At 43.4% G+C, this 12,666-nt stretch overlaps 1 protein-coding gene across 1 annotated transcript in view; it reads left to right on the top strand.

Moving 5' to 3' along the window:
* Nucleotides 1-12,666, top strand: part of man1a1 (mannosidase, alpha, class 1A, member 1) — a 131,761-nt gene that overhangs the window by 65,144 nt on the left and 53,951 nt on the right. The window contains exon 4 of the mRNA XM_029114503.2: nucleotides 797-877. Within this exon, the coding sequence (XP_028970336.1) occupies nucleotides 797-877 (81 nt within the window). The remainder of the gene's footprint in view (nucleotides 1-796; nucleotides 878-12,666) is intronic.

The raw sequence follows: 12,666 nt of genomic DNA on the forward strand, positions 1-12,666 counted from the left end.
ACCCTGGGTACTTCCTGAAATAAAGCTAACTCTTCCTGGAATTATTTAGTCTCAGGAGCTTGTGAACTATGTCAGTTTTCACAGTCAGCCCCTCTTGTGTGACGAATTAAACTGAAATCTTCCCCTGCACAAAAGTGGGCTACATGCATCTTTCAAACTGCTTCCATTGCAGTGGTTTAGCTGACATCAGAATAAAGAGTATTGCAAAGGGGAAAAAAAGGCATTGACGATTTAATCATTAAAGCTGATGAGATGTTGCTTGCCTCTTGTTTTTTCTGGTTGGCCCAACCCCTTCGCGTCCTGAAACTGATCAGAACATTGAAATTGTTTTTGCAATGGCGTAGCGCTGGGCCAAAGTTGTTTAGGTACAGAGGCAAAATCCCTTTCTCTGCTGTGGGCCTTTAGCATTGCAGTAGTGGAATCCTATCATCTCAGTAGGAATAGTCAAATGTTTATTGTTGTTGTTGTTGTTTTGCAGCAGTGTTATGTGGTCTGCTCTAAAATGATTGTTTCATCATTCTCTGAGGCATGGGGCTCACTGTAAAGGCCAGGGCTGAGGACATTGATACCTCAGGTGAAGCCCACAGCCAAGTCTGTCTGTCTGCTCTGTTTACATTCCATGTGTGATGTCAGGGTATTCTTCCCCTGGGTCCCGGCTGCCAGCTGTTGCTTCCAGACTCCACAGATTGGATGCTCCTAATCAAGTATCTTTGTCTCTCTCCCTCTCTCTCTCTCTCTCCCTCTCCCTCTCTATCTCTCTCCCTCTCCATCTGTCTTTTGTTTGTTATCTCCACAGAATGCTGAGGTCTCTGTCTTTGAAGTGAACATCCGGTTTGTTGGTGGCCTGCTCTCCGCCTATTACCTCTCTGGGAAAGAGGTATGTTGTCATCAGTGTAAACCCGTGCATGCGAACCCCTTCCAGAGCTGCTGTCAGTCCTGGCATTTTTTGTTAGACTGTTCTACCATACTAATTAACCACACGTAATGGCAAAATGGTTTCCGGAAATGCGTCTATTGATTGTGTTGTTTATAATCCCATGTCACAAGGTGCTGCCTGTGGAGTCTTTAAAGAAAGTTAAATGCTCCTTACCAGTTTGCTCTTGGACAGTTTAATTCTATTGGTTTTCACCAAACATTTTTATTTTGGCAGTTTGAATCATGTCTTTTCTTGGATTCAATGTAGACATTCAAAAAGCACATTGTGATGGTGAGATCTGTGTTAATGTAAACAAAGGGCTTGCAAGCGTCCCTGTTCCTTAGTGTCTACTGTGTCAGGTTCTGATCCAGAAATGCAATTTATCCTGGGGAGCTGGGTCAAGTGGACCAAATCCTTGAGGAGGGATTCATGTGCCCCTGTTTGTGATGTGGGTTAGGATTCTGCGTTATTATACACTGTGGGTATGGTAATTATGTATATGTATTACACCAGTGTGTTGATTTCTCTTTACTACATTGTAAAGATTTCCACTACTGTACTGATTCCCATTAATTGCCCCCAGTGTGTGACGGTACAGTCTATGTGGAGTGTTGTCATGTATGGTGTTGAAGCGGCGTTGTCCTGGCTTGGCCACGCACGTGGCGGTTGGCCACAGAGCAGCCCAGGCGTTCAGGCCTGGCGTTAAAAATTAAGTCAAATATTGACTGGTGTTCTCAGTCTGCCTCAGTACATCATGTGTGTTGTTTTTGTTAGTACATGGCTAGTTGTATATTTAGTAAACAATTTGGTTCCAGGAGATCACCAATAAAAGGTACAGGTAAGAGATTCAGATGTGCGACCCCAGATGGAGGACATTAGATGTGGACTGAGGCTGATCACAGTTGATGGTGGTGGATGAGCACCAAGGGAACGCTGGTTGACGCAGCGTCTGGGCTCATCAAGTTCATTATCGACAGCTTCCAACAGGCCAAAGCTGCTGAACTGATGGATGGCGGTGGGACGCTAATTCTATTTGTTTCTGGGAAGAGTGACGAGCCTATGGCGTTGTCTCTTACTGGTCCTGACCCTACTGCTCTGTGCCCTAGGCCTGTGTCTGGGGACAGGTTTGGCCTTGGTGTGCCGTGCTTTTTGGTAGTTGCACCGGTTTGTTCCTGATCTCTGCCTGACTGTCATCTTTCCCTGGGCAGAGGTCTGTCTGATAGGCCTGGTGAGGCTATCCACAACAACATGTCTGAGCTGAAGTCCAGTGTCCCTGGCTTGGTTGTCGTCGTGGTTATGTTGTGTGTTTGCTTTACAAGCGTCTAATCTCAAATGATAAATAGCGTCTCAAAATGGTGTCCTCTCAGTTGATTGTTCAACGACCAGTCTAGTTCTTAAGTCCTGAGCCCACTATGTCAATGCCTGTCTTGTTCCTCAGTATGGTTTAACATTTGTTTCTGGCTAGAAGTGAGTTATAGAATGCAGATTCATTCCTGTTATACAGTTGAATGTCTACAGGACACTTACTTATGACGTAGAAGGCCACATAACCACTATGATGAAATGAAAAATGGCAACATTCATGGACCAAACATTGTGTGGTATGAATGACATATTTTTGTGTATATTTACTTGTTTTATTAGTGAATGTATGCTTTCTTATGTTTTAGTTGCTACAGACGTGACCCTGTTCAGTTAATTCTTTGTTTATATACAAGTTCAGGACAAATCGAACAAATTACTGCATTGTGTCTGTAGCAACTAAAACATGAGAGCATAAATTCATTACAAATCTTGTTAATATATACTAAAGCTTGTATTTTGTACTTGTAACTGTTTTATGTTGTTGTTTGTTGGTTACTGTGGTAAAAGTGGGATAAACATCTCTGTTCTGTACATTACTTTGGAAAAGAGAACATGCTATGCCTCGTCATATTGCCTTGTCCCTTATTTCCAAGGACTTGTACAACATGTTGCTGGGCTGAATGAGCACCAATTTCCTGTTTAATTGTCATATTTCTCACCCTTTGAAATATGTGCCATGTTAATTAACTAGACATTTCAATGTGTATGGTTTTATGAAAACACACCTTTATTTGTTGAATATCTTGTGTATGATGTGATTTGGTGCTCTCCATTGTGAAGTTAGAGAACATTTTCTTAGTCTGTTGTTGAACGGCCGCTCATCCTTCTTTATCTTTTCAATGTTCCTTTTCATCTTCCCGCCACCTGTTAAGTTGGCTTGTGTGATCCGAGGTTACATAGCTAAAGTGAAAAAATAAACCTACACATTTTCACCATTATAAATATCATAGAGACCAGCAACATGGACTACTATCGTTAACACCTTTTCCCCCAGGACCATACCACACATTCGTTTGTCCCAAGTCCTTCAGCACTCCCACCTTGGAATCTCCCTCCTACATACTCATGACCATAAGCTTGGCGTCTAAAACACTTGGATACATTCGTGGACCATGGCTTTCGTGCAGTAACTACCCCAACCCAGCATGTGGCGTTCACCATTGACTGCTTCGACACAGCCGTGGCAGAACTTTGTCCGCCTGCTCACTGAGGCCTCCACCACCAGGGAGGTCTCTGTTCTACTGCTGTCCTGGACAAGATGTGATGCGTGAAACTGGGCAAAGAGGACGTAAATGATTCCATCTGACCAGCGTTTCACAGAGACCGGGGTAGCAGAAATGATGCCGTGGATAGCTGCCAATAATGAAACAACCATTTTCCATCTGATTAGAGCGACATGAAGTTTCATGTGTTTGAATGTTGAGCCATGAAAGAGGCGAGAGCTTCCCTGCACGGCTGTCCTTCAGGGAGATCTGTGGAAATAGATCAGGGGTTTAGTAGAATTTCTTCTGAAGGGGGCTTGTTCTGCCTGCCTACTCTGGGGTTTGTTTAGGACTGCATTTCTCACACTGTCAGGAAGCTGGAACCAAACCCGTTTTCCTGTTCAGCTGTTGTGACTTGTGAGTACTATCGGCCCTCTATTTTTCTTTGTGCAGTCACTTTTTTAATTACATGCTCTAATGACTGGCTGAAAAATGAGGTTAAGTTGTAGATACCACCAAATGGGCAAAAAAAACAACCGGTTCAAAATCCAACCTGTTTTTGCAAAGTGTTCTAATGACTCCTCCAGCTGAATTTCAGGAGACAGGAAGACTTTTCCAACTGGAAAATCTGTCTTCTCTCTCCCCATTTCAGAGGGTTTTCAGAGAACTACTACTGAACCTTAGTTGCAAGCTCAGTGGCTCTTATAAACAGCGCTGTGGATGCTTTGACATATTATCAAATAAGTTGAGGATTACAGAGACTGAAAACTCTGTCAGAATAATGAACGGGAAATTATTTCTGCCTCTTACACGTTTTCGCCTGCAAGAGGTTTTTTAATAAAATGGGGAGCGTACTGCAGTTCTCCCCCCACCCCACCAGCTGTGGGACTGTGTTCAGATTATGAAGCCATGCATCATTCTGAAGGATGCTGTTTATCAAATGTACCAATTATTTCAAAGCAATTATCTTTTTTAATATGATTTACTGCCAATTAAGGTCAAATGGTATTGAAGAGGTCCTCTTGAGGCTGTATGCAGTGTCGTTAACCAAAGAATAGGTAGACTGTAAGTGTTAAATATAACACTTCTCGAAGTTCCGTCTGTTGACAAGACCTACTGAAGAACCACACAGGTTTTGAATGAGTTATTTCCTACAGGAATTCTCAAGAGTTAATATGATGGAAAGCATGCCTTCGTTGTGCTTCCAATAATTTTGTTTTGACAGAGAGACACAGAGGGAATTTTCTATCAGCTTATAATAAAGGCGGAACTGAAAATAAAACAAAATATTGACTTGCTTTGGAAAGTCCTTTGTAAGAATGAATGCAAACTAAAATCTATTGTCTAGGACTTTCACACAAAGCTGGAAAGACTTTGCATTGCAATTTTAATTTATTGTAATGAGACCTTATAGTTTTGCTTCCATTCATATTAATGTGATTTCTGAACTGTTAAATGTAGATGATGAGGCTGCGGAGAGGCAGTGACAGGAACGGGAGTGAGGTTCACAAAAGCCACTACAATGGATTTGCAGGTTTTATTTTTGTACACTTTGGGGAGTAGGACAAATGTAATCCTTTTATTCGGTTCCAGTGCATTTATTATGGTACAATCCTCTGTGTAAATATCACTGTATCATCATACACAAATCCACCGGGCATTTACTGTAGGTAGAACCAGCCAGTTGATGGGATTTTGTTTGCAGATGAATGAATGGCGGGTGAATGCCAGTTCTTCAGTTACACTGTGTGTCGATTACAGGTTGTATAGTGATGTAAGGATGCGCCAAGTGAGAAGCCTGATACAGGTTAGTGGTTGAAAACACGTTGTACAGGTTTGTGGTTGAAAACACGTTGGACACGTTTGTAGTTGAAAACACATTGGACACGTTTGTGGTTGAAAACACATTGGACACGTTTGTGGTTGAAAACACATTGGACACGTTTGTGGATGAAAACACATTGGACACGTTTGTGGATGAAAACACATTGGACACGTTTGTGGTTGAAAACACATTGGACACGTTTGTGGTTGAAAACACATTGGACACGTTTGTGGTTGAAAACACATTGGACACGTTTGTGGTTGAAAACACGTTGTGCAGGTTTGTGATTGAAAGCAAATTCCACACACCTTTGGTGGGTTATTGTATTGGGAAGCTGTCCCTTGCATTTTGTTTTTCATTACAACCACATATGTCATTGCTGTTTTGTAGTGTAGCTCTGCAGCTTAGCCTGGACAGAGTTCAGCCCTGAGGGATTTGAACAGGGGAATAGGGTGATTCTATTTATCTGACTGACTGTAAATGTTTCTCCTGAGTTGATTCACATTTCCTCCAAAATGAAGTCGAAAATAATTTTGTTATTGAGTGCAGAGTCTGGAAATAGTGGTATTACAAAAACCAACCAGTGTAACTGGTGAGATGTAGTGAGCTTCCTTTCATTTTTCAATTCTGGTATGTATTCTAACACCTGTACAGTGAGGCTGTGTCAATCTCCGGGGATTAGGTCCATTTCCGCCTTTTCAGAACTGAGCGCTCTAAGCTCTGCTCACCCTTTCATCCTGTAATAGTGGCGGACCCATTGATGTTAGCCTCAAAACCCGAGTCCAGGCAGGTCCTTTGGGTCTTGCCATAGACGCTTGAAGGAGACTGTTCCGTATGCCTGACCCACTTCAAGCTGCCTGGCACCTAACAATGGAGACAGCCACGTGTACTGGACCTGGGGGTGGATGGGTAGGACGGCCCTCGTGCCCTGTCCCTGGCTGGCACTCACAGCGAGCCAGATCCTTTGATGAAATGTTTTTCAGTCAAACTAAACAGATGTGCGGTCCTGCATATTAATGAGTCCCATGGCGGCCTGTCAAGCAGCCCTGAGACAACGCATAGGGGAGACTTGTTCATGATCAGGACCAAGGGATGAAGGAGGATCCATATATAGCCTCTCCTGATTCACGTTTTGCTCTGCTGAGCTGAACATCTGACTGCCTAATGTACTGAAGGATCAATTATACCAGGGCCTTTCCGTAATGAGCGATTGATGCCGTGGACCTGTTAACCATTCATAAATTGGGCATAAGTGAAACTGCCTGGCGGCGAGGTCACTGCTGTTTTAGACAGTGTCGGTTTTACCTCCTAAGAGTGATGGACGGGGATTAATCCAGAGCCGAGTTTGGCCTGGCGAGAATTATGGCTAGACAGATTTCCATCCCTGACATGTTGTTGAATGGGACAGGCCGACCTGTCAGAGCGAAGCACTTAGCTCCTGAATGGATCAGTTATAGACTTCCAGAGATGTGAGTCAATGGGGAATAAATGCTCAGAATGAGGCAAGGACGGCCTCATCAATGCTGCAGGTAGTCCAGCAGTTGATTAGAGCATCTGCTTATACCAGGCCCTGAGCCAGCAACATGGAAACATTTGGTTCTGTCCTTGAGCAAGGCAGTTACCCAAGTTGTTCGGGTTTGTGCTCATCGCAGCACTACCCTGCAGTTCTTTAATTTGGAGGGGTGAGTTAAAAGCGGAAACCAAATCTCTGTTGGACCTTGAGTGTTTCATTGAGTATAGCGACAATTTACACTGGGAAGATTTTATTTATCTAGGATGCCTACTTAAGTTGTACGCTTGATGTGAAGGTGGTTAGGGTCAGATCATCGTCTCCGCCCCTCCATATACATGTTCCATTGAGGCTTCATACTCCGTGGGTATTTGACCGTGGAATAACCCACAACTCGAACATTTCGCCATGTCAGTAGGAGGAAGGAATATCATGTAAGACTAAATAATTCAGAGGTCTGGGGAACAAAGTTAAATACCTCTGCAAAAACCCGCCTACATGTCTTTTGCGAGTCATTTCGTGGCAGGTGGTGCCTGTACTCCGTCTGGGGCATTAGCGGAGTGTTGTGTGGAGATGGATTGTAGCCCTAGCAGTGCTATTTAAACAGTGTGATTCTCAGTGGGGTGAGAATGTAAAGGAGCTGCTGTTGAAATAGGCCCAGTGTCTGTCTGCCTGCCTGTCACTGATTTAATCAGGGCCTGGTCTGCGGGGAGTCTGGCCGGGCTTGGAGGTAACACAGATATCCCTGGCGGTGGAGCCTTTCCCAGACATTAGGAAGCTGCCTGTTGGATCTCCCTTTGCTTGTATAAAATCTGGTTCAGAATGGGTGTTATGCTGCATACGATTAGATGGAAAAAATAATAAAATGGAACCAGCCGACCTGGTTTTTACTCTCCTTCACCCAGCATTTAGCCAGAGAGCTTGGCTTATGCAGTTCATCTATCTGTTCTTTATTCTGTCATTGTGTGACTAGCAGTGGACGTGTGGTGAGCCTCTGCAATGAATCAGTTCCTACAGTACTTTGCCAGCGATGTATAGTATTCATAGCCCAAACATTGCCTGGTCGAGGAGGTCAAGGGCATCAACTCAACAGGCAGCGTTGGAACTTCCACTCTGGTTGATAAAGTTTGAGGAATGGTGTGCTTCCCCACCTGGTATCAGTGTTAAGGTTTAAATAGTTCCCGACGTATTTATCTACTCAGTTTCTCATGCTTTGTCATTGCTTGACTGAAGTTAGGCTCTTAATCCAACTAAAGATGACTGCCTCGGGTTGGGGTTATACATGCTGCTCTAAATATTGTTATATTGTCAAAGGGATGAGTGGACCCTTACTACTCCATGGAGTTTTACACTTTAATAAGAAGGAAAATAGAATCCAATGATTGAATTTCTTTCCCGTTTCCGTTAAAACTCTGTCTGTTTGCCTTCTGGGTTAGTGTGAGTGAGATCTGTCCAGTGGAACAAACCTTCTCCGGACCTCAGACCCAAGGTCGGTATTGGAGTGGGCCCTTTCCATCTCTGAACACAAGGTCTTGGTGTTCTGCGGGTGACTAAACCCGCTCCTATTTTTAGTCTCTTCCAATGGGCAAAACTCAAGCAAGCGTGGCCAGGCAGAGCTGCACCAAGCTAGCTACCATATAGGGCTGGCAGAAAACCAGAGTGGATGCCTGTGGGCCCCTCAGCCACTCTCTTCCTGTGTGCTCTGTCGTCAAGCTGCTAATCCTGTTTACGGCTGTGAGGGTTGTTTGGGAAACATGGCTTCCCACTGCCCATCTGATAAATGCAGCCTCAGACGAGGACATTTCAATTTCTTCCCCCTGCACCTGCCACATTCTGTATCGTCTCTTGTCAGTCAGTCAAGCCGAAAACAGAGTCATCTGTTCCAATTCTGTTATGCAACCGTGATAAGTTAAAGAAAATGTGTTGCCAACTCTTCAACCACAGTCAGGGAAACTAGATTAGTAGGCAAATGCCATCTCCTGGCCCTGCAAAGAAGCACAGAGTCATGAGTGACTAATGTTGAATTGAAATCTTTCTCCACCCTCCAGTCTGCATGCAACACATTATGTCTTTCAGAACCTCCGTAAATTGGAAGGAAGGACTTTAGTGCCTCATTTATTTCGGCACCTGTCAAGATGCCAAAGCCCCGCCCTCCGGCATTCCACACGAACCGCCGCCGAATCGCATCACAGATGAACCATCAATGAATCGCTTTCACACGAACGATTCTCCACTGACTCAGTGCCGTTTGCTCAAGAGTTGACGTTCCTCTGTTTGCATGTAAATCACGACTCATTAGCGAGCGGTAGTCTGCTGAAGGCTCGTTACCACCGTTTATTGCTGTTTTGGCTGTTATGATTAAAAAGTGCCTCAGAGTTGTTTACGGCAGCCGAGGGGGGGATGCCGTGACGGGACGGATATTAATCATAGCCTGGGGTCCACAGCCATTTGTATCTGTCACCAGACATCGGCTGTTACAGTAAACATTCTATGTTTGCTCTCATCCCTAATTAAGCCACAACATCCAGGGGAGAGGGGGGAGACAGACATCTAGCCTACCCCATTAATGATGGATGGGCCTGTGTTTTAAAGTGCTAACTTGGATAGGATATGTTTAGCCTTAAGACTTGACGGCTGATTTTAAAAGCGGCGGAAATTTCCTCAGACTTGTGGGTTAGTGCTGCCCTGTCACTCGGTTTTTCAGTCTGTCTCCTCTGGCTTAGGGGCGTCTTGCCTCAGAGAAGTAAGCCTCTGTGTTCTTTGTTTTCCTGTGCTTTTCTTTCCATTGTTGTCTCATCCAAAGCTCATCTGTAGTCTGAAGTTGGAGTTCATTTCCAGGTACTTTAGTGTAGATCCTCCATGACCTACAGTACTTCTTCCGTGTAAAACAAATTGCAGAACACTCTTTTGGCCGATTAAACACAATCGAAATAACATTTGATTTAATTCCCTCTTTAATCCAAAGATTAGATGTAAACTGATGAATGGAAAACATGATTTATGTTTTTGTGGCAGTTAGAACAGCTATAAGTGTGATAAAATGAGAATAAGGCATTGTTTTATTTGCAGTAATGAAGATTGCTTGTTTGATACTTGTTTGCACTAATGAAAATGGCTCTGTTGCAGCTTGTCCTGTGGGGCTCAATCCCCCTATCTACCCCTTAGAACATGACAGTCAAAATCACATTGGCCATATGTGACTATGCATCTCAATGAAAGTACAACCCCAGCTGGGATGGCGGAGGTTCCTTGCAATCTGTGGAAATGGCACTCAAGGAGGCACGAATGAATGTTAATAGGAAGCGCAAAAGAATGCTATGTGTTTCCACTATGGCCTTCTCTGTGAGGCCTCACACTGGCCCCACCCACCTGAAGACCTGTGTTTCAGGGGTGCAAAATCCTCTCCCCATTTAAATCTGGCTGGAGTGTTTGCCTTCATTTGACTTTTTAGACTATTTCCCAATGTTAGTCACCCTTTATTTACATTTTTTATATATTTTAATTTTTTTCAATCTACTGTGTTCACAATGACCTGGCAAAATGGCCTCTATGGAATGTAAATGTTTTCCATGTACAGTATAATTACACAAATGCTTGGTCGGGATTTGACTCAACCTCTCCTCACTCACATCACAAAACAGAGGCAAAACTAGGCTAATCATTTAATATTGTTAAAATGTTGACTAATTAGATAAGCTGAAATAAAATACCCTTTTGAAAATCAACAGTGAGATCATAGTGAAATTATCAGATCTTGAGTATCAATTATAAACATATGTGTAATGTAGCCAAGCTTTTTTTAAATTCATTTAGAATAGGACAGCAACATTAATCAATGGGGTTGTCTAGCCCAATACCTGCTCGGATGCCGATGTTTTGTCAAAATCAATTTGCAGTAGCTTGTAATATTTTTTTCAGTACTTGCTGGCCTTTTCCACTCCTTGATAATATTGCATTAATCTATGCAAATATACTCAGTGTATTAGCAAATGAGGCATGTATCATTTCAATTGTTTCATCCCGAAGCTAAAAAGGTGATATATTAAGAAACTGCCTGCGTTCTTATGAACTGACTAACGTTCATTATCAGCCTTTGCAAGAACACTGTTGAATAGGCTATAATTCACAAAGTATAGGATGTGTTTGAAATTTAGAAAATGTTACATGACAGTTGCCAATGCTTCTTACATGAACCTTTTTATTATTTTAGCAACGGCCTGGGAGAAACTGAGGTTGACTGCTCTGCTCAGGGTCAAAGGACAGATTGTTCCCCTTGTCAGCTCCAGGCCTCATATTATAAAAGCTTCCAATCACTCGTAGGCTCCCCACTGAGTGGTGCCTCCGTCCTGTAGTGATCTTTCATCTAGTACACAACATTACCAGAGATCAAGTCAGACTCTATCAGGAATCCCACAGTGCTTGGGTGGGAGTTAACATGTAGAAACGCAAAGCGCTACAGCAAACCAATGAAGATGTTAACGTTGTTGCATTTCTTTACCGCTGATAATAATACCCATAATCCCATAAGTTCCTGTCCAATGGAGTGTGACCACACCTGGGGGTTGAATCAAGGTACACTATGGCTACGACTCAGTTACATCCGTGCTTAGCATGCCATGAAATATGCTATGGGCTTTGATGACCCAGGAAGAAATGGCTGCGTCACTGGCATTTGAATAGGGCAGTGTGGCCTTGGGTGTGTTGAGTCATTTAGCCTGGCTGCTTGCTGTCTTGGCACTGCCACTTCTTGGCCCTGATCTCGGGACTGTTCCCCACTCTCTGCTTCCTGCCGGCCTGTCTTGGCTCCCATCGTCTCCTCCTAGGATTTGTGCTGCCTTCCTGGTACCTGCCTGGGTTGTCTGCCAGTCAGGGGAATTGGAGTGGGGATACCTGGACAGGCTGCTGTGATCGCAGTGTTAGTCTTTCCACCAGAACCACCACTACACAGGCATCATTAGACAGAGAGGTTGAGAGTTTTCAGTGGAGGTCAACCAGTCAAGTAAGAGTGACAGGATGGCGTTATGCTGCTTGCTGTACATACCACATCCTGTATGGGAGGGATGTGTGGTTGAAGACGTGTAGTTTGATTACTGCTTTTGTTTGTCTGAGTTATACGAAAACTCTGTTTGGGTTCTGTGGTTTAGCACTCACTCCCTACACCATGACTGCTCTCAAACTAATGTCTCAGTCTCCACACACACACACACACACACTCACAAACAATTAAACCAGAGTGTAAAAATATATAAAACTCAGGCCTCGGAGTGTCCTGAGCATGCTGTGACCAAGCACTCATCTTTTTGCCTTCGTTTTGTTATGTGTCGTAGATGATTTGCTGGCCAGGGGTATAAGATATGAAGTTAGATATAATATTAGAAATGAAGTGGTTCCCTGTTTCCAAGCTCATGAAAACCCACAAGCATACATTGTTGTTCTGTTTATGCCTCAAACAAATGCAATATAAACAAAATACCATACAACTAGGGCTGCACGATATATCGTTTCAGCATCGACATTGCGATGTACGCAGCCGCAATAGTCACATCACAGATGTGTGATTTAGTAAGGTCAACATAAATCAGTCTACAATACAGTGGGGCAAAAAGTATTTAGTCAGCCACCAATTGTGCAAGTTCTCCCACTTAAAAAGATGAGAGAGGCCTGTAATTTCCATCATAGGTACATAATGAAAATCCAGAAAATCACATTGTAGGATTTTTAATGAATTTATTGGTAAATTATGGTGGAAAATAAGTATTTGGTCAATAACAAAAGTTCATCTCAATACTTTGTTATATACCCTTTGTTGGCGATGACAGAGGTCAAACGTTTTCTGTAAGTCTTCACA

The sequence above is a fragment of the Esox lucius genome, chromosome 18, assembly GCF_011004845.1.
Source record: "Esox lucius isolate fEsoLuc1 chromosome 18, fEsoLuc1.pri, whole genome shotgun sequence".
Lineage (NCBI taxonomy): Eukaryota > Metazoa > Chordata > Actinopteri > Esociformes > Esocidae > Esox > Esox lucius.